The sequence below is a fragment of the Equus quagga genome, chromosome 5, assembly GCF_021613505.1.
Source record: "Equus quagga isolate Etosha38 chromosome 5, UCLA_HA_Equagga_1.0, whole genome shotgun sequence".
In the NCBI taxonomy this organism is placed as follows: domain Eukaryota; kingdom Metazoa; phylum Chordata; class Mammalia; order Perissodactyla; family Equidae; genus Equus; species Equus quagga.
Window position 1 is genome coordinate 52,649,870 of NC_060271.1, and position 20,559 is coordinate 52,670,428.

At 49.0% G+C, this 20,559-nt stretch overlaps 1 protein-coding gene across 6 annotated transcripts in view; it reads left to right on the plus strand.

Annotated features, from left to right (window-relative positions):
* Window positions 1-20,533, plus strand: part of FHL2 (four and a half LIM domains 2) — a 69,000-nt gene extending 48,467 nt beyond the window's left edge. For 3 of the 6 annotated variants that reach the window (XM_046663436.1, XM_046663437.1, XM_046663438.1), the window contains exons 3-6: window positions 6,138-6,312; window positions 12,645-12,814; window positions 15,471-15,657; window positions 19,927-20,533. In XM_046663436.1, the coding sequence (XP_046519392.1) occupies window positions 6,138-6,312; window positions 12,645-12,814; window positions 15,471-15,657; window positions 19,927-20,078 (684 nt within the window). In that variant the 3' untranslated portion in view covers window positions 20,079-20,533. Of the gene's footprint in view, window positions 1-6,137; window positions 6,313-10,583; window positions 10,691-12,644; window positions 12,815-15,470; window positions 15,658-16,538; window positions 16,657-19,926 lie in introns of those variants that run through there. The other 3 variants (XR_006888860.1, XR_006888859.1, XM_046663439.1) reach the window with 3 other exon arrangements.
* The last annotated feature ends 26 nt before the right edge of the window (window positions 20,534-20,559 follow it).

The window sequence follows — 20,559 nt, forward strand, 5'->3', positions numbered from 1 at the left end:
CTTCTAAGGAGACCACAAACTGAGAGCTCGAGAAAGAGAATGACAGGGAAACCCGATAGCGTGATCGGTTAGATAAGCGTTCCCATATATGATTTTGAAAGAGATGTGTGACACAGGCTCCTTACAGTGCTGAGGGGTTGGGGTGGCGCACGACTTCCGTCAGCCAGCATCACTTAGGGCCGGGAAGCCCCACAGGGCAGGTGATATTTGAGCCGTGCCAACAGCTGAGGGGGCTTTGCCTGTTGGAGAGGAGGGGATGGGCCGTCCAAGGCAAGCGACAGCACGGACAAGGGCATGGAGGTGTGAAAGAGGGCACTGGAGCCGATGATGAGGCTGGGCCAGCACGTTGGGGCCAGCTTGTAAAGATGCTGCCGGGCCAGGGAAGGGATACGAGCCAAATGTGCATCTGAATTCTGTCGCATCACTGAAGGCAGAAAGACAATGGGAATGTTGCAGAAAACGTCATTCACAGCTTTTTAGCATCGTTTTGTTAATTTTACTCACCTATAAAATAAGAATAAAACCTTATTTCATAGGGTTATTGTATGGCTCAAAATTGGTAAGGGGGTGATTAAGAAAAAGAACTTTAGATTTAAAAAGGCTGAGGAACTCTAAAGCACTCCCCGAAAGTAGAGTGGTAGAGTGATTAGCATGTGAGCCGTAAGGTGAGGGAAAGGTGAGGGAAAGTCGCATCAATGTTAGTCTTCGTGAGGACGTGTAATTCAGCAAGTCACGCTTCAGGCGGCTGCTTTCCTCCTTGGCTGTGATCTGAATGGAAGCTCACACTCAGTCGCTGAGCAATTGCCATAGACCAGTTCTGTGTGCTTTCACGTAGACCTCTTACACGTGGCAATGCTTTGTATGCAGCAACTCCTTAATTCACACGGCGCTCGCAGCCAGCGGTAGGCACTATTATTCTTATTCTGCAGGTGAGAAATCAGAGGCTGAGAGGTTGTGACTTGTCCACAGTCACGTGGCCGGCATATGGCAGAAAACAGACTTGAATGGAGAACCCTTGAGTTTACCCACTAGGATGAACACGTCAGGTGTTTAGACAGGTGTCCGTGATCCCCGGGGGGCCCCGTGGTGCAGCACATGTGCAGCAAGTGACCAGGCCTTCCGCCCTGCCTGCCTGCAGCAGCCACTCAGATGTCGTCAGCCCGGGCAGATCACTGCTGTCTGCGGCAAGAACGGCGCTGGGCCAATTACAGTCCCACTGAGAACCCACCCCCGCGGTGACGCTAGCTTGTTTGAAGACTATTTTTATTTATTGCACACCATGAAATTTAAGAGCGTGATGATAGGCTGATATTTATCTTTAGGGACAATATTTTGTCAGAAGGTTTGAGAATTATCAAACATCGTTGAATAAACAATTCAGGAACTGTTGCATGTTCATGCTGAAATATGTGTGTGTGCATGCACATGCAAGAGAGAGGTAGACTGAGCGAGGGGAATTGTGCAGGTGAGTGACGATGGCCCAGGGAGGGAATGCAGAGATGACTCAGCCCTGGGTGTCACGTGGAAGGGACCTCATGTCAGCTCTCCTGGCTGGAGGTGGGACTAGCAGCATATGCAGGCATTTGCTCCACCCCAGCCTGAGGGGGTGGGCGGCTTTTCGGGTCGAAGCCCCGGTGAAATGGCTGCACCCGCTCCATGCGGTGCCGTAGCTCAGGTCACTCCGAGGAAGGCAGCAGCTTCCTGGGAGACGGGATAGCGGGGAACCGGTAGTGACCACAGGAGGGCAGCGTGGCAAGGGTGGACGTGAGGAGCTGGCTTTTGGGAGGTCTAGATGTCTTGCTTTGGTGCTTGGGTCTCGTAAGGACATGTCGATAGCACCCAGATTTAAAGGGGCACTCTGTAGTGTCAAATGTCTGTCAACAAATCAGCCTTAAACTGTAGCTATTGTTTTCATGTCAAAAACGTTAGCTGTAGGAAAAGTGGATTTCTGTGGTGCTTTTGATCCACGTGAACATTTTATTTTTATTTATTTTTTTCCAAAGATTTTTATTTTTTCCTTTTTCTCCCCAAAGCCCCTCAGTACATACTTGTATATTCGTCGTTGTGGGTCCTTCTAGTTGTGGCATGTGGGACGCTGCCTCAGCATGGTTTGATGAGCAGTGCCATGCCCACGCCCAGGATTCGAACCAACGAAACACTGGGCCGCCTGCAGCGGAGCGCGCGAACTTAACCGCTCGGCCACGGGGCCAGCCCACGTGAACATTTTAAAATGAGCTTCTGCATGGCTGTCCGGTCACGGTAACCGCTCTGCTGTCCTGTCTTCGTCCTGGGACTCGCCCAGGGGTGGAGGCCGAGGCACCGCCCAGAGGTTCCCCTCTCACGATGTCCTCCGTGGGGGTCTCCCGCAGGTTTTTGCAGGTCACCCTCAAAAGGCAAAAGACCTTGAACTTGTACTTCCCGTCCTGCTCTTTTCACTGACAGCCTGTAGCCCCTGTCTGTGGGATGCCGACTCTGGGCAGCGTGGCCAGCGGGCACCTGGCCCTTCTCCTCGAGGCAGGTCGGCATCTCTCCCTCTCCCCTGGGCCCTGCCCCTTGGGCGGGGGCCCCGTCTCAGCCCGGCGCTGACTCAGACCGCCCAGGACACTTTGTGGCTCTCCCACAGCAGCAGTCCACGATGAAGTGACTGGTCAGTACAGAGGGGACCCAGCCGCCTTCTGGGCAGGTGTTTTCATCTTTTACATAGTCATCAAGACTTGCTTTCTAAATTTTTAAATTGGGGTTAAATACACATAACATAAAACGTACTGTCTTAACCATAGTGCTAAGGACGTTTGCATTGTTGTGCAACCAATCTCCAGAACTCTTTCATCTTCCCAAACTAAAATTCTGTACTCCTTAAAATAAGCCCCCCCTCATCCCCCAGCCCCTAGCACCCATCATTCTACCTTCTGTCTCTGGATTCCATGACTCTAGGGCCTCATGTAAGTGGAATCATACACTATTTGTCTTTTTGTGAGTGACTTACTTCACTTAGAGTAATGTCCTCAAGCTTCTTCCATGTTGTAGCCTTTGTCGGAATTTCCTTCCTCTTTTGAGGCTGAATAATATTCCTTGTATGGATAGACCACATTTTTTTCTTTTTTGAGGAAGATTAGCCCTGAGCTAACACCTGCTGCCAATCCTCCTCTTTTTGCTGAGGAAGACTGGCCCTGAGCTAACATCGGTGCCCATCTTTCTCCACTTTATATGTGGGACGCCTGCCATACACAGCTTGCCAAGTGATACCGTGTCTGCACCCGGAATCCTAACCAGCAAACCCCAGGCTGCCAAAGCAGAATGTGCACACTTAACCGCTGTGCTGCCAGGCCGGCCCCAATAGAGCACATTTTGATTGTCCATTAATCTGTTGAAGGGCACTTGGGTTGCTTCCACCTCTTGGCTACTGTGAACAGTGCTGCCATGAACAGGGATGTGCAAATATCTGTTTGAGTTCCTGCTTTCAAATCTTTTTGGCATATACCCAAAAGTGGAATTTCTGCATCATATGGTAATCCTATTTTTAATTTTTTGAGGACTGCCATATTTTTTTCCATACAAAATTTTTTTAAATGCATTTATTCCCCAATAGGTGTTAAAACAGTGATAGCATGATCAAAAACTCCACCTCTTCTTAAATGAGGCTGATTACTGTTCTTATTGGGCAGGGCTTTAAATGGTCTGTTTGACTGTATTCAATCTAGACAAAGGCAGTGCTGAATTGCATTTATTTGAGTACAAAATATGGTATCGTTTCTGAATGTTTTTCAGTGGATGTACACAGATCTCATCAAGGGTATGGTTTTTGAAAGCCAAGAGTAACACAGACTCTACCAGGATTTTACCTGGTGTGGTTCAGTGGAAGCAGACTTAGAAGGACATGAGCTTGAACCCTGACTCAGCTACGTGCCAGCTTGCCTGTGTGACTGTGGGCAAGTTACTGAACTTCTCTGAGCTTCAGTAATAATATTTACCTTGCAGGGCTGCGCAATGCCTTGAACTCATAACATGGTCATATTTATCATCACTAGTATCCCAGAAGGAGAAAAATAATGACTTCTTTTTGAAGAAGGGATATCTGGAGAATACAGGCTTGGCAGTCTATAATGAGTTTGCATATGAGGATGGTCATTAACTCAAATTAGAGCAGTTTGTACTTTTAGAGCATTTGTCAAAATAACCAGTAAAGCACAGATGATTTTTTCCCTAAAATTTCTGAAAATACTTGAGGCTAAAAATGCAAGAGACAGGATAGTTCTCTGCCCCCAGTGCACGCTCCTCAGTTTGGCGTCACGGAGGAAGGAGGGGACGGTGTGTCAGTGAGCTGCCGCTCTGGCCCCGGGGAGGCAATGCCCAGCTGGGGCTCGGGGAGGAGTCAGCCATACAGAAATGAGCCGCGTGAGTCCTGCATGGAGGAAATCCTACCCTCCCCTCACCGCCATTCCTGATTCTCTTGCATTGGCCATAATTCTCCTCCCAGATGTCCTAAAAAGCAAGCTTCCAACAGGAACAGCGTGAGAGGGAGCAGCACGAGGCACATGCCTTCACAGATGCCCAACTGTCTTCAAAGTAATTCAACATTGACATTTTTTAAAATTCCCTGAACTAAATGTGCAAAGAGACCATCAAATCCAATAACTTCAGCTTGGTTCAAGGTTCTGGGAAGACACACACACACACATGCATACACACATGGTATTTCAGCGAAGGAGGACCATTTGTTCCAGTGTGGGTGCTGTGTTCAGTTGGTGTTTTGGGACTTTCTGATGAAGTCCAAGATGCGTGTTTGTACATCCTACGCTGGGCGTGGCTCCAGCTTCGACCTCGGCGTCGGTAACAGGGATGTCCTGGGAAGGATGGTGCTGACAGCCGTCCAAGTGAGCAGCCCGGTGTTCAGACCTAAGATCTGGAAGGCTCCCAGGAAACCGCGTGGTGGCCTAAAATTCTGTTTCTGCCTCACTGATAAATGGATGATGGTTTCAGGTGAGAGCTGGGAATGCAAAGAGCAATAGAAAAATAATCCCATCTAAGATAAAGCTGGATATAAAGAGTTATTTTGGTTTTGTATCAGCACTTTCAAAGTGCCGTACGCCATTTAGAAAAGACAAGTAAGAGAAGCTTTCTTGTTATTCCTCAGCAAGATCAAGGGTGGCACCGAGGCGACACAATTTTCTCTGTGGGTTCGTTTCTCTTTCTCACTCTTTGCCAGCAAGCGTGGGTTCTGCCTTCTCACTGGCTCGCCCATCTGCTGCCTCTCGGCGGCGGTGGCCTCAGCCGCCCCCCGCTCTGCAGGCCATCTGCGCATCTCCCACCCCCGCCCCCATGTCCTCGCCCTGTCCTGATGCGCAGTCTGAGCATGTCAGTCTCTCCTGTTTAAATAGTTCAGCTGCTCCCGACTGCCTTCCGGATAAACTTAAACTCCACGCAGACCTAAAAGGGCCCTCCTGTCCAGCCTGGGCGTGGCCTGTCCCACCTCGTGCCCTGCCTGTCGCTCGAACCCCACACACAGCTCCACCAAGCACCCCTCTCGCGGTCGTCCGTGCTCATGCTCTCTCTGCCTGGTATTCCCTCTGACCTTCACTGCCATCCACTTTGACACTCGGCTGGTGGCACCTGCACGAGAAGTCCCTGCTGCCCCGTTTTCCGCCAGGTTATACCAGGGCTCTGTCCTTGGGTGCCTTCTGAGAACTTCCCTACACCCAGCTTCTCTCCCTCCAGTGATCTCCGTCATCCCTCTGTCATGGATGGCTTTGCCAAGCTTCCTCATGGCCAAGGGACTCCGGCCGTCTGCTTCTCTGTCAGTGGTTGACAAGTGAGAAGCATTGATGAGTCTCCTGTTTTCTGTTTCTCTTTGTTGCAGGCAATATCTAAGGGGAATCCATTTGTTTTTCAAAAGCACCTCTTTCTCTCGCACACACCCACCTGTCTAAATCATTGTTCCAGAAGGCAGCAGGAGGAGAAGAGCCTAATCTTCCTCCTCTCAGCGCTAGGTGACCGTGGTGCGGGCAGGCCCACAGGCCTGGCCCCTTCACTCCCTGATGGCGCCGCACTTTGCAGCATGCCCCCTCGCTCCACTGTGGGGCAGAGCGCCTCCCGCCCCTCCTGCCCTCTCTGACTGTCTCGTGTGGTCTGGTCTGCAGGACTTGTCCTACAAGGACCGACACTGGCACGAGGCCTGTTTCCACTGCTCGCGGTGCAAGAGCTCGCTGGTGGACAAGCCCTTTGCTGCCAAGGAGGACCAGCTGCTCTGCACGGACTGCTACTCCCACGAGTACTCGTCCAAGTGCCAGGAATGCAGGAAGACCATCATGCCAGGTGAGGAGCGCTCCCTTCTCCCTCGGGATCCTGCGAAGCGGCTGCTCTTCTCTTCCCTCCTACTTGCTGAGGTTGTGCTCCTTTGGGCCTTTTAGCGAATGTGCGTTGTGCCCTCCTGTGCGCCAGGCGCTGGGTGAGGAGCTGGGTGCTCACAGAGGAGCGAGCCGAGTACTTGCTCCTCTGCCCTCGAGGACTTCACATTGTAGACAGACGCAGACTTGACCACAGGTGGGTCGGATGCCAAGGAGGGTGGTAGGTGACTTATCTGTGGATGGGGGATGATGGAACCGTGTCCCTTGTTTTTCGGGGGAGGTTAGTTGGCTTCTTTTGTTTGTGGGACAAAGAAATCTTTTATTTTATAAACCAGAGTGAACAGAAATATATAGAATTTTAAAATACAGAATTAGAAAAATAAACCGTGTTAAACACATGCAGAAATGAGGACAGGGACAGTAACCACCCTGAGAAGAGCCTAAGATTTGGACCCTAGATGACTAGGAGAAAGGTGAAGAGATCAGCTGTGGCTGGCTCATTCATCATACACCGTCAGTGACGTGCTCTGCACGACCAGTGAAGAGCGACAGGAGGGAGCCTTGCCAGATTTAGTGAATAAAAATGTCAGACTCTAGGGCTGGCCCCTTGGCCGAGAGGTTAAGTTTGCGCTCAGCTGCCGCAGCCCAGGGTTTCACTGGTTCGGATCCTGGGCGCAGACATGGCACTGCTCATCAAACCATGCTGAGGCAGTGTCCCACATGCCACAACTAGAAGGACCCACAACTGAAATGTACAACTATGTACTGGGGGGACTTGGGGAGAAAAAACAGGAAAAAAAAAAGAGAAGATTGGCAACAGTTGTTAGCTCAGGTGCCAATTAAAAAAAAAGTCAGACTCCCAGTTAAATCTGAGTTTCAGGTCATTTTTTAGTATCTGTCCCGTTGGAGACTTTTAATCTGGCATCTTGACCAGTGAGCGACATAAAACCAGGAGAGAGTTCTGCCCGCTGATTGTCTGTGGGAATGTGGTGCTCACAGACTAGGACAGAGCAGTAACCAGACCATGGAATCCAGTCAGGTGGAACAGCAAACTGGTTGGGGACCCCTGACTGCCATGAGCAAACAAGGACTTGGGGGACCGTGTCTGGACATGAGGGCGTGTGGGCTCTGAGGCTCCCTCAGGAGGGCGCTGACAGGGTGACTGTCACATCAGGGTCAGGTCGGTGGGAGGGGCAGTGGCCAGGCCTGGCCTTCTAGCTATGAACAGCTCGAGACAGCTGGGCGGGCACAGCAGACTGCTGGGGAGGTGGCTTCGTTACTCGGGAAGCACCTTGAACCCTGGGAAGGCTTCGGGTTACGGCAGGCGTGTTAAGAGAAGCTCACCCATAGTAGCACTATTGTGCGAAATCACCGGATAAAGTTTGTGTGAAGTTTCAAAAAAATTGCGTCTAAAAGGTAAATTAATCTTGTGAGTCTGACTGAAAGCGTGCTGTTGAATAAGTGATTTAGGCTTCTGATTTTAAATTGAAATTTTCTTAATTTATAAACTGTTTTGACATTTAAGATATCTTACGATTAGACATATTTATAAGTTTAATTCATTTCAACGACAATTCCTGAGAACTTGAGGTCTGGCTAGTTAGTCGAGGTACTTAAAAGGAATATCAAATCTATTACGGTTTTCAGGGCGTTTGGTTCACTACATTCATAAACAGAGCCAAACGCAAAGGCCCCTTGGAAGTGGTTTTTAAAATTCACTGTACTCGTGAATGCAGCAATAAGACGTGTAAGAGGAACTTAGGCTGAGAGTTTTGAGTTTATGTCAATAGATCGAATGTTAATTTATGAAAACCAGGGGTGGCTGCTGCGTGGCCGTCTTTCACACAGTGGCCGGATTCCCACGGATGTGTGGACAGGATCAAGGCTACAGAGAGGACCGAGAGTCAGACTCTTGACTCTGGTGGAAGACTGATTGCCAAGCTCCAGAGTTGTGTTTTATTTTTGGTTTGCTTTGGTTTTGACCATGAAGAGATAGGGAAGAGTTTTGAGCGAGAGACTGAAGTGCGGGAGGTGTTACTTTAGGAAGATATACTGGATAAAAAATAACCATTTTTACAAAGGCAAGGGGATAATTAGGCTTCAGTGAGATGGTCTCTTATTGCTACCACATTTCTCCGGTTAGTATATCTTAAAAATAACTGCGACACCCTATTACAAGGATGTCACCGGGACGTCACCCGGCGCTGCTGGGATTGTGTGAGCGAGGACAGAGCTGGAGGCACTGTGGCAGCTTCAGATGGGGCACTGAGGGCAGGGAGGCCTCTGACCAGATTCTGTTAGCGCTGCAGGTGCTGGAACTGAGGGCCACATGTGCCACGGTGGGGATCGAAGGCTACAACCCACAGAAGCCGGGCCAACCTGGGTCCTGTCCCACAGGGAGTCACATATAGAGACACAGCTGTCCTGGAACAGTAAGAACCACAAAATTAATTGAAAGACAAATGAAATCTTTACTAGGTTTTCATGACCAGAGCCCAAGGAAGCTTCCACTCATTACTCATAGCAGACTTCTTCAAATCCTCTTTCCCATCTGCATTTCGCTGCTCCCAGGGCTGTGGCTGCCCCGAGGATGCTCCGTCGCCTCCGTCCCCTCCACACCCTCCCCAGAGTTCTCCTGCGGCCGCGGGTCTCCCTGGCCCTGCTGTCTGCATCCTCCGGGGGTCACCTCCTGGTTCTGTTCGTTTGCTCTTCCTCAGCAGTGCTCTGCCCTTTTGCAAGAGCAGATCTTCCTCAACTTCTGATGGCATTACATCCTGATAAACCCATTATATGTTAAAAATATCACAAGTCGAAAATGCATTGAATGCACCTCACCTACTGAACATCACAGCTCAGCCTGGCCTACCTTAAACGTGCTCAGAACACTCACAAAGCTTATACTTTGGCAAAATCATCTAACACCAAGTCTATTTTATACTAAAGTGTCGAGTATCTCATGTAGTTTATTGAATACTATACTGAAAGTGAAAGACAGAAAGGTCACATGGGTACACAATGGTTGTAAGTGTATCGGTTGTTGACCCTCGGGATCCGGTGGTGACTGGGAGCTGTGGGGGCTGTACCGGCCCAGCATCACAAGAGAGCATCAACTGCATACCGCTAGCCTGGGAAAAGAGCAAAATTCAAAATTCAAAGTATGGTTTCTATTGAATGTCTGTCACTTTCTCATCATTGTAAGTCGAACCATCATGAGCCAGGACCGCCTGTTAATTCTGCTGGCCTTGGCTTCTCCACTTCTCCCTCCCCTTGATTACCCTACCTGGAGGACCAGGTCACGATAGGATTCCTCCTGGGGTGTGGAGGTGGGGACCCAAAGGAGGAGGCCCCGGACAAGGCGGGTCATGACTGGAGCTCTGGGAAGTGGTGGAAGGTGCACACGTGGGCTTCGCATCTGCTGCGTGGCTGTGGAACCCGTGGGACCCGCTGAGGTCTTTAAGAAGGGAGCTTATTGTTCATTTTGTGCTGGTGCAGCGTGCAGGTGTGAGAGGAGAATGCCCAGCTCAGGCACTGGTAACGAGAACGCAGCTCAGCCCCACGGCAGGAAAGTGTAAGAGCATCAGCACTCCCGCCTCCACATCGAAGGGCTGTGCTTCTCACTGACGTCAGGGATCTTTAGATAGAGACGCTGGAGAAGACTGGCTGGTGCCTGCCAGGGTGGAGGCACGTGCCAGGAAAGGGAGCCTCAGGGATGTCATGTTTGAACAGTCTTGAAGGATGAGGAGCTGGAGTTCAATGGATGGAGATGTCGAAAAGGTCACTTCCGGTTGAGGAAATGGACTGGGCACCAGAGGCAAGGTGTCTGGAAAAAGGCTGCTGTGTGCAAAAACCAGAAGCAAAAAGAAGCACTAGATGGTCGCACGTGCTTCTCTGCTTTGGTTTGATTTTTAAAAGTGCTAGACCCAAATCAAGATGACCAGCAGTACAGAGCATCAGCGTAGCTTTGGCTGGGAACTTAGATACATAGGACAAGAGGCATGTGCTCAAGAAAAGCTCGCCCACTGGGCCCACACCCCACAAAAGTCCATTTCTTGACGTGGTCGGGAAACTAGGCTTCCGTCGGCACAAACCACAGTGCTAGGGTCCACCGGTTCGCATCCACCCAGTGCTGAGCCCCTGTTTGCAGAGGTTTCTGCAGCTGCACTACAGCCTCTGAGCAGGCTCACGTCATCGCTAACCAGTCACCAAGTTTCTGGTTCCTCTCTTGCTTATTTGAATCAGAAAAAGACACCTTCCTCCACTGGACTTATCTGCTGGAGAATTGCTCTCATCTGCAGATTGTTAGAAGAAGGAATGCTGCTGCCACCTGCTGGCCACATTTTGCACAGGTCTGTGTCTGTGGCCTCCCGGATGTGTGCCTCCACCTGCCTTGGGCTGGAAGTGTCCAGTGGATTCCCTCCTAGGGACAGGCGTTGCCTGAGCCCTGGTGTTGGTGTAACACTGTTCCAGAGCATGCCAAGAATGCACTCATGGTCTTGCTTGCGGTCCTTAGCGAGAATCTTAATTGCCCTATTTTCATTGACAAAATCCTTGGGTTTAGGGGGCTGCTTGATCAGAGGAAAGGGCAGAGATTAAAGGAGCAAGTGACAAAGGTATTCATGGGGGAAAACTCTGCAGACCAAAGAAACTCATTCTAGGATTTACATCAAAATCCTTCCATCATTTTGACCTGAAATTCAACTGCTGAATATAATTTTCCTTATTTCAGGGTTCATCAACCCATGATTGAATTCCACAGCTTTTAAGATCACTGTGTGCCACACACCTTTACCCCATGAATTCCTTGAGTATTTTATATGCTTTATGGGAGGGAGTACTCAAATGTCTGGTCTTGCAAGTACAGGAAGCTGAGAAAGTGACCCCAAATGACATGTAATAAAATAACCACATAATGATTTTCAGCGAATATCCTAACTACTTGAGACAAGGCCATCTCACCAACCTCATAACCAGCTAAAATACAACCATTAGCCTTGTTGTTTCAACCCTATTATTTTTGGACTTAGAGCTAAAGACTAGTTTATAGACACCTGCATTGTGCTGCCCCCTGGTTCCAAAGCCGGCCGGCCTGCTTTCGGCCGAGTCCCCCCTCGTTTCCTGAACCGGGGTTGAAATCTCACTTACGTGCCCATCATTCTACAGTCCGCATCCTTTCAGTGAGACCAGGGGCTCGCAAAATTTTTCCATATAGAACCAAATCAATGCTTTGGGCCATGCAGGCCATCCAGTCTCTGTCGCAACTGCTCAACTCTGCCCTTGTAGCATGAAAGCAGTGTGGACAACAGAAGGGAGTGAATGGGCTGGCAGGGTTTCAATGACACTGCTGTTGTAAACAGGCTGCAGTCCCGATGTGCCCGTGGGCCGTGTCTAGTGTGCTGGCGCCTGAGCTAGCCCGCGTATTTGGAACACTTTGCAATTTCTTCATCCATTATGCTCCTTTCCCCCAAATCCTTCGCTTCTGCTTCATACAAAGGGTGCTTGCATACATATCTGTCTGGAAGCATCTATTTCTATAAACACACACACCTTTTTTGTGCGTATAAAGTATGAGAAAGACATTAATCAACAAACCCCGAGCGTTCCCTGTGAGTCAGGCTGGGCGGGGTTGGGGTGGGCGTGAACCAGAAAGCGTTCACTCCTCCGGGACTTCACCTACTGGAGGAAATAATGTAGCCATATCCAATGATAATAGTTGTTCAGAAGAAAATGGGCTGTTACAGGACCGAAAGTTACTAAGTGGGCTGCACAGGTAATACGCGTGGATTTAATGATAGCGTATGCCACGGCTTGGTGACACAGCACTTGAATGAAGTGAGTGATGCGGAGGCTCCTCCCAGAATCAGGCTCGAGACTCCAGGTTCGTCTACACCCAACCATCCCCTCCTCTTGAGAAGCAGAGGGCTGTTTGTTAACAGGCCCCTCTGCTCCAGAGTCCACACTCACTAAGGACTAGTCTGAGCTCCGCCACACTTCTCTTTATATTTTGCAGTGCTGAGAGAGACAAATACTTGTTTTCATTTAATGTTCATAACCACTCTGTTCAACAAATAAATCCTGAGTATGTACAGATATTGTTCCAAGAGTTGGGTGTCTAGCAATGAACCAAAAGACAAAGTCCTGGCCGTCCAACAGAAGTGATTCCCATTTAGAGGTGAGCCTTCCAGAGCTAAAGGACTCGCCACCGTCATAAAACCAGACGGTGGCAGGTTCTCAGCGCAGACTGCTCAGCCTCCAAGCCAGTCCTTTTGATGACTCTGCTTTCCTTCTTGACTCCCGCGGCAGGCACCCGCAAGATGGAGTACAAGGGCAGCAGCTGGCATGAGACCTGCTTCATCTGCCATCGCTGCCAACAGCCCATCGGAACCAAGAGCTTCATCCCGAAGGATGGCCAGAATTTCTGTGTGCCCTGCTACGAGAAACAGTATGCCTTGCAGTGTGTTCAGTGCAAAAAGGTACCTCTCCCTCTCCCTGGACCTTGCGCATTCCGGTCAGTTTGCCTCCACGCCGCTGTCGGTCAGCTCCCCCTTTCCGAAAGCGAGGGCGCCTTCATGCTTGCATGGCAGGAGCCTTAGGGCTGTCTTGCCTCACATGCCGTGGTTCTGATGTACTTGTGTGCATTTTATCCATTGGACCTGTGTTCCAGTCCTTCTTTCAAAGATGAGAGCTTGTTGTGACCTGAGATAAAAATCCTTTATCTCTTCTGTCTTCTAGAACATTTCCAAATCTTTGCTCATGTTTATGACTTGATGCTAAAGGGAAGGAGAACTAACTGTCCCCAAGCTGTCTTTGTTACACTGTTCTCCTTGAATAAACAAGAAACCAACTGCTCAACTTAGTGAGAGGGAGGGAGGATGTGAGAAGAAAAGAAAAGAAAAAAAGGTCAGCCATCAGCCAGGGATAGGGGACAGCCCAGGAACCACACTACCCCAGTCGCCAATGTGCTGTCCTGTCGTGGCTCTGTTGGGTTAGCGGACAGAGGGAAGCCGCATCTGCAGGAAGCCCTGTCTCCCGCCCACCCTGTCCACCCCCGTCCGTGCCCTTGAGAGTGCAGCTTCGTCTGCTGCACTGTGACCTCTCTCGCACGGTCTCGGCAATGTTGGGACCTGAGCCAGCCTCTTGAGGCGCTCCCTTCCACCAGGGACTTTGCCCTGGGCAGGCCTGGTGAGAACTTGGTGAGATTGCCTGGCTCCTGCCCATTGCTGACCCCACTCTGTCGCTGGGGGGCCCTGCCGAGCTGCTCCCTGCAGCTGCCCAGCCTCGGCTGGAAGGCCCACCTCGCCTGCACCTTTTCAAAGGGCAGCGTGTTGCTGACTTTCCTTCAGCCTTTCCCTTGTTTCCTTCGTCTCATTTCCATTTTTCTTTACATTCACTCTTAAATTCCATTTCTCCCCATTTCCCCTATTTATCTGCTGTGGATCCCTTCATCCCTGGATGGCACTCTCATTCCTGTGTTTACCTCAGGAACCCTCTTCTCTGCTCACTTCCCTTTGTTTTGTTTTGTTTTTCTCATCAAGATCGAAAGGAAGTTCATTTTAGTTACTCTTTCTTCCTCTGTTTTCTCCCCCACCTCATTGTCCTTTTTAGTTGCAGAAATAAAGGTGACACATCCTCCTGGGACACATACCTTTGTGTGTGTTCATTAGTGCACAAGAAAGCACTCATGCCAGAAATTTCCATTCCTCCCAGCGGGGAGTGGGCACTCCTGGGTGCTGGGTGGAAATGCACTCTCATGTCAGACACACAAGTCCTCATCGACAGGCGTGCCTTGGAGAACAGAGTCTTAACAGAGTGTATACTGGAGGAAGGCCCTGCACTCGTCTGAGGAGCTGGGGCCAGGCTGGTGTTAGGGAAGGGTTCTCCGAGAAAGGGACAGCCGTGCCGAGGCACGTCCGAGTTAGCTGGGTGATGTGGGGTGGGACACGGAATCCAGAGGGAGGAGACGAGGGGGTGTATTCCAGGCAGAGGAAACATCTCACACATACATGCCTTCTACAGCCACAGAGATAACTTAACCCAAGATATTTTGCATAAATTCTGTTCCTAGGGGGAAAATTTATAGGAAGACTATTAATGGTTTAGAGTTTAATGAAAGGAATACAGGATCGAAGGAAGTTCTGAACTCTAGTGCCTGCTTTGTCATTAACTAGCTATGATTCCAGCTAATTCTCAGACAAGTCACTTGATTTCTCTGGGTCTCAGTTTACTCATCTGTAAAATGGAAATAACATCTGTCTTTATGTGAGGACTTTTATACTTTATGTAAAGACTAAAGGATGAATAGCAGTGTTAAAAAAATAAAATGTGTCAAAGTGCTAACGTGAGGTGTTTCTGCTCCATCTTGCATTGCCATCGTTCGGTCAAGCTGAGACCCACCCGAACTCCTCTGATATCCTACTCAGTTCTGTCCTTCATCCGTTTTTTCAATGAATATGAAAGCGACAAAGGGAAAAGAGGACAACTACTAGATAAAGCGAGTGTGCTGACAATCTGTTGCATCGCTGCTCCCGAGCGCTCCGCCTCAGACGGGGAGAGGGAGGCTTTGGGCCTGTTTCTCCGGGCCTTCCAGGACGCCCGTCCCCTCACGACAGTGTCAGCAGGCACCAACCCCACGCTGTCTTTTAAGCCTGTTCCTTCTTCCACCACAAGTGCTGGAGAGACAGAGTTGCAAATGGTGTTTGAGAGGATCCCCCCAGGACACAGAGATCTTAACAGGTGACTCGGGCACAGGGCTGGTCAGGATAGGTTAGGATTCAAACCCGAGTCTCCTTGATGCCGTGTCCAATCCTTACCCTCCGTGCGCGGTGAGGAAGCAGCGCTGCTCCACAACACCCACGTCTCAGCTTCCCCAGCATCCCTCCGAGGGGCTGGGAGCAGACTTCCTAGTAGCCGGGTGACAACGGGAGGGCCAGGGATAGAAAGCATGTGGAAGCGGTGATGAAGGGGTGCCTGCGGTCTGTAAGGCAGTTCCTCCGTGACTTTTAAAACCGGACGTTTTCTGGATGAGGATCTGGTGTCATCCAGTGGTGATGGCTGGGGCTGAGGAAGTGTGCTGAGAACAGAGACCACCCCGCCTGGGGAAACTGACCCTCTCGCTCTCGCCTCCTGCAGCCCATCACCACCGGGGGCGTCACGTACCGGGAGCAGCCGTGGCACAGGGAGTGCTTCGTGTGCACCGCCTGCAAGAAGCCGCTGTCCGGGCAGCGCTTCACGTCCCGAGACGAGTTTGCCTACTGCCTGAACTGCTTCTGTGACTTGTATGCCAAGAAGTGCGCTGGGTGCACCAACCCCATCAGCGGTGAGTGTCCCGTGGGATTCCCACTCAGCATGCACGGCCACCTGCTCTTCTTCGTGTAGCCGTTTGAAGGTTGAACAGGTGTAAGATTTCAGCATGTGAATTTGATTACACACCTAGACCCTCTAGGCCTCATAAGGTCCCGAGCAGAGCCGACTCCTGCTTACCTGCATTCCTCTCCTTGGGACACTGGGCACACTCAGCAGGTAAGGACTTCCCCTCGAGCTCCCCTGATCACTGAGAACCCTAGGGCCTATTCTCAGGAGGTTTATCGCTTCTGCTTTTGGTAGGATTATCTCTAAGACTGCAGCCTGTGAGTATATGGCTACCACATCAGCACGATGAAGCTGGCGTGTCCAAGCTTAGCAGCTGTACCGTGTTCTTAAAGGTGCTCCATAGCATCTTAGAAAGTCCTTTCGACCACAAAGCCATATCTCTATGAGGGCGGAGGGCAACGTTTTATGTGGTTCTTTCATATCCCCCACAGGGTTTGGCAAAGTGAGAGCCCCAAATCTGGCTGGCTGGCAGACCAGGCATTGGACTGAACTAGTAAACATGCCAGAAGTTCAGTGTGGAGAGCAGCTGGCTGGTCAGACTGAAGTCCTGTAAATGTTCCCCACGTGTTGCACAGAAATCAGTGGCTGGGCTGGGAGGGAGAGTGTGAGGGTTCTGTAACAACACAGGAGCAATTCCACGATGTGGATTCCGGCTCTGTGCATTCATTGATCGGCTGACCCCTGTCAACGGCAGACAGCAGACACGTGGTGTAAACACAGCGGCCAGGCCAGACGGTGCTCCTGTGCAGCTTCGCACATAACTGTAACCATACAGACACATTTATACACCCTCTGTGCTCGTCCCTGACTGTTTTCCCTCTGGTCTAGAACCCAGCTCACCTAACTCAGCCAACTCACCTGATGTAGAAAGGCCCAGCCTCTCGTGTGGAAGCCAGAAATCATGTTTCCAAATGAAATTAAAACACAAAGAAAAGAAGTATAGCGTGTAAGTTTTTCTATGTTAACACATCCAATCCTAGCTGTTTATACACCAGATTTCTCTTAGAATCATTTAGAGGGAAAAATGCAGTCTTTCGCCCTAACATATTAATCTTTAATGCTATTTTCAAAGTTAACTTTTGTGGAAGTAAATGTCTATAAAATTAAGCTTTATATAGCAATATAACCTGCATAAAGCACTTTTAAATATAAAGTATTAGATATGTGTGTTGATAGTAGTTATTATCATTGTAGCACTGAAAAAAAACAAAACAACACTAGAAAAACAGAATGATACTTTCCTCCAAAAAAGCAGAGTCAATTCTCTGAAATGCAGAGACTATGCTTGGGAATTTTGAAATTGCAGCTAAAATGTGCTTTTTGCCAGATTCCTAATCAATTATGCCAGAGTGTGAGTTTAGATTAAATTTCTAATAGTTCCTTACTTAGTTCTTTTTCTCTTTGACAAAATTTAAATGATTTTATAAATAAATCTGAAGTTGGTATTTTCCAACTTTTTATGTGTAGAGATGCTTAATTCACACATAAATACAGTTGATCCTCATCATTCAGAGTCCATATTTGCAAATGTGCCTGCTCACTTACATTTGTAACTCCAAAGTCAGCACTCGTGGGGTGTTCACGGTCACTCACAGACATGCACAGAGTGGCGAATGCGTGCATGCCCAGTTGAGATGGAACCAGGTGACACTCCGCCTTTCTGTTCAACTCTTGTATTATAAACAAAGGTCCTTTTCACAGTCTGTTTTGTGCCATGCTTTTTGCATTTTTTTGCTTTTTGTTGGCAATTTCAGTGTTTAAAATGGCCCCCACGGGGACCAGCTCGACGGTGGAGCGGTTAAGTTTGCACTCCACTTCGCTGGCCCAGGGTTCACAGGTTTGGATCCCAGGTGTGGACCTACACATCACTTGTCAATCCACACTGTGGTGGCACCCCACATACACAATAGAGGAAGATTGGCACAGATATTAGCTCAGGGACAATCTTCCTCACCAAAAAAAAATTAAAAAAGGCCCCCAAGCACAGTGCTAAAGAGCTATGCTCCTAAGCACAGGAGGGCTGTGATGTGCCTCAGGGAGAAAATACTTGTTAGATGAGCTTCATTCAGGCTTCAGTTATGGTCATTAGGTTGAATATTAATGCGTCAGCAATACATATGAAATAAGGTGTCTTTAAACAGAAAGAGACGTAAAGCAAGGTTATGTGTTGATTGGGTGATGAACATGTTGTGACCAGAGGCTCACAGGAACCTAATGCTGTCTTTCTCTTAGGAACAGTGGCTCAGGTTTGCTAATTCAATTCAGTGACTTTACAGAAAATAACTACCTCAAATAATGAGAAGGGACTGCATGCACATCCTGCCTTTAGGAGGATTTGTCCCCCTGGGGCTGTCTTTGGTTCCCATTTCTACCACTTGCCCCATTGCTGGCATTTCTAGGAAACAGTGGAGCTTCTGAAAGGAGGCCTCCCCCTGGGACAGCTGCCCAGCGTAGCTCCTGTCACTGACACCCTCCCTCATCCTCTCGCTGCCATGCTCCTCCTTGCCCCAGATCTGTGGTGGCGCAGGACTCAGCAGAGGAGAGAATAAGGAGAACCACGGAATGCTGGAAACGCTGGGGCATCCTAGCAGCTTCTTGGCTTTTCATTTAACTCAGAGTGCTAAGAAGAAAAGCAACTATCTTCCAACCGCTCTGCAGCCCCTGCCCTGAAATCAAGTTAAAGTGTTGCCCAAACTACTGGCTTTCAAACTTGGCTGCACATTCGAAACACCTGGGGAACCTTAAAAATTACTACTGCCTGGGTCACGGTTTAACTGGTGTGAGCTATGACCTGGGTGTTAGAATTTTTAAAAGCTTCCCACATGATTCAAATATGCAGACAGTTTTGAGACCCACTGACCTAAACCATCGGTTTGGTTCTGCCTCAGGGCCAGGCCCTGGGCTCCCAGATCTGCAGGTCTCTCACTGCCCTCTAAGTCTAGGATTAGGAAAGGCAATCGATATTCTGGTAACGCTGGTTCTGCACTGTAACTCTTTTAAAGCTCTAAGCTGTTTAGGAAAAGAGAGTTGAAAAGCTTTGCTAGCGCATCCTCCATCAGTAGCAGAGGTAGTGTGGCATTAGAAAGAGCTGGAACTTGTGTTTGCAAGACCTGGTTCAAATCCCAGGCTGGTCACTAACTAGCCCAGGGGGTCTAGCTCTAAGGTCTCCCCTACGTGAAGGGATTTAACACCAATGTCAGCCTAGCCAATTAAGTTAGGGAAAGAACTAACTGTTGGTGCATTACAGACTTCTCACACTGGTTGCGACCTCAAACTATTATAAATGGAGCAGTCAGTGTGGCTGCTTTGTTTTTAACATGGTAGACTGAACCATTGTTTTGGAAAGAACTCTTTGTAATTGGAATTCATGATCCTAACTTGACCAAAATCGATTACAACTCTAAGATGACCCCATTTATTTGATTCCATTTTATTTCAGGGGGCTCAGTGGCAGTACCAACCAACTATACTGTGCTAGGCGGCCAGTGTACCTTAAAGATTTGATTAGACTTAGTCATCAAACAAGAGTCAAGACCCGAATTGAAATGAGTTCCTACTTTTCTTGCTTAAAATATAAGATGGATTTCTCTAGTGCCCACCTGTCTTCACCACCTGCCCCCTCCTGTCTCAGCAGCCCCCTCCTCCAGCAGTCTCAGTATACCTCCCACTCTTACCACGGCAGTGCCTGCTTCTGTAGCGTGTCTCATGACAGTCCCTCTGTAAGAAGGAGTCCATCGCCTCCTCCCCCACCCAGGTATCATTTCTTTGTGGGGCCTTTCCTGGCCATTCCAGAGAAAATTAACATTTTCCTCTTCTACCTTCCCTTTAGCCCTTCATTCATTAAATCATGAAATATCTGAGGACCAGACATGAGGCACCTAGTGAAGGAATAAGGGAAATCAGCTCCCTGACTCAAGGAGTTTCATTCTGGTGGGAAAACAAATACCCACAACAGGCTCTTTAAAATTGTAGCATTTCCATACCGTTCTGGAGCCAATTTATGTATCTGTTCTTCTGATGATTATGACTTCCTCAAGGCTGTGCATGACACCTGATTTATACCTGGATCCCCCACTAGAAATGCATACTCCCCATATCATAGAATCAAAGGGAAGATGGAGCAAACCAGCATTCCTCTTCCAGTCCCGGTCGCCTGGTGCTAACTAGCAGTATTCCCTGTCTCTCCTCATCCGGTGGTGTTTTCCTCTGTTAACAGGACTCGGCGGCACCAAGTACATCTCCTTTGAGGAGCGGCAGTGGCACAATGACTGCTTCAACTGCAAGAAGTGCTCCCTGTCCCTGGTGGGCCGAGGCTTCCTCACAGAGAGGGACGACATCCTGTGCCCCGACTGCGGGAAAGACATCTGAGTCAGCACACACGCGCTTGCCACACACACAGGTTTAGAGATTTTCTTTCTCGACCCGGCAGTAGTGTGCTCTGGTTTCCAGCAGCCGTGGCGAGACTTTGCTCGTGCGCTCCTCAGTGCTCCTCACGTTTGTCGAGGCCCTTTAATCCTCTGTTAGTTCATTCCCAGGGAGGGAGAAAGCCCTGCGTAAACCTTAGGTGGGAAGATGGTTTTGAATTTTCGTAATCAAGCAAGGCAAATCCAAGTGTAAAAATCCTTTTGAATATCTTTATAAACGTATCTTTCTTTCACCATGTATTTAATTTTTAAGTGCAATTAACATGTCACGAACTTGAAAGTTTTCCAAACTACATAAGATAGTGAAGAGTTGATATTTACAACTGTGTAACTTCCTGTCACGTAAGGCCTAAAGCAAAATTATATGGCTTTATAACAATAAAGTTATCCAGAACAAAATCTTTTGCCAGGCACAGTGTGTGAAA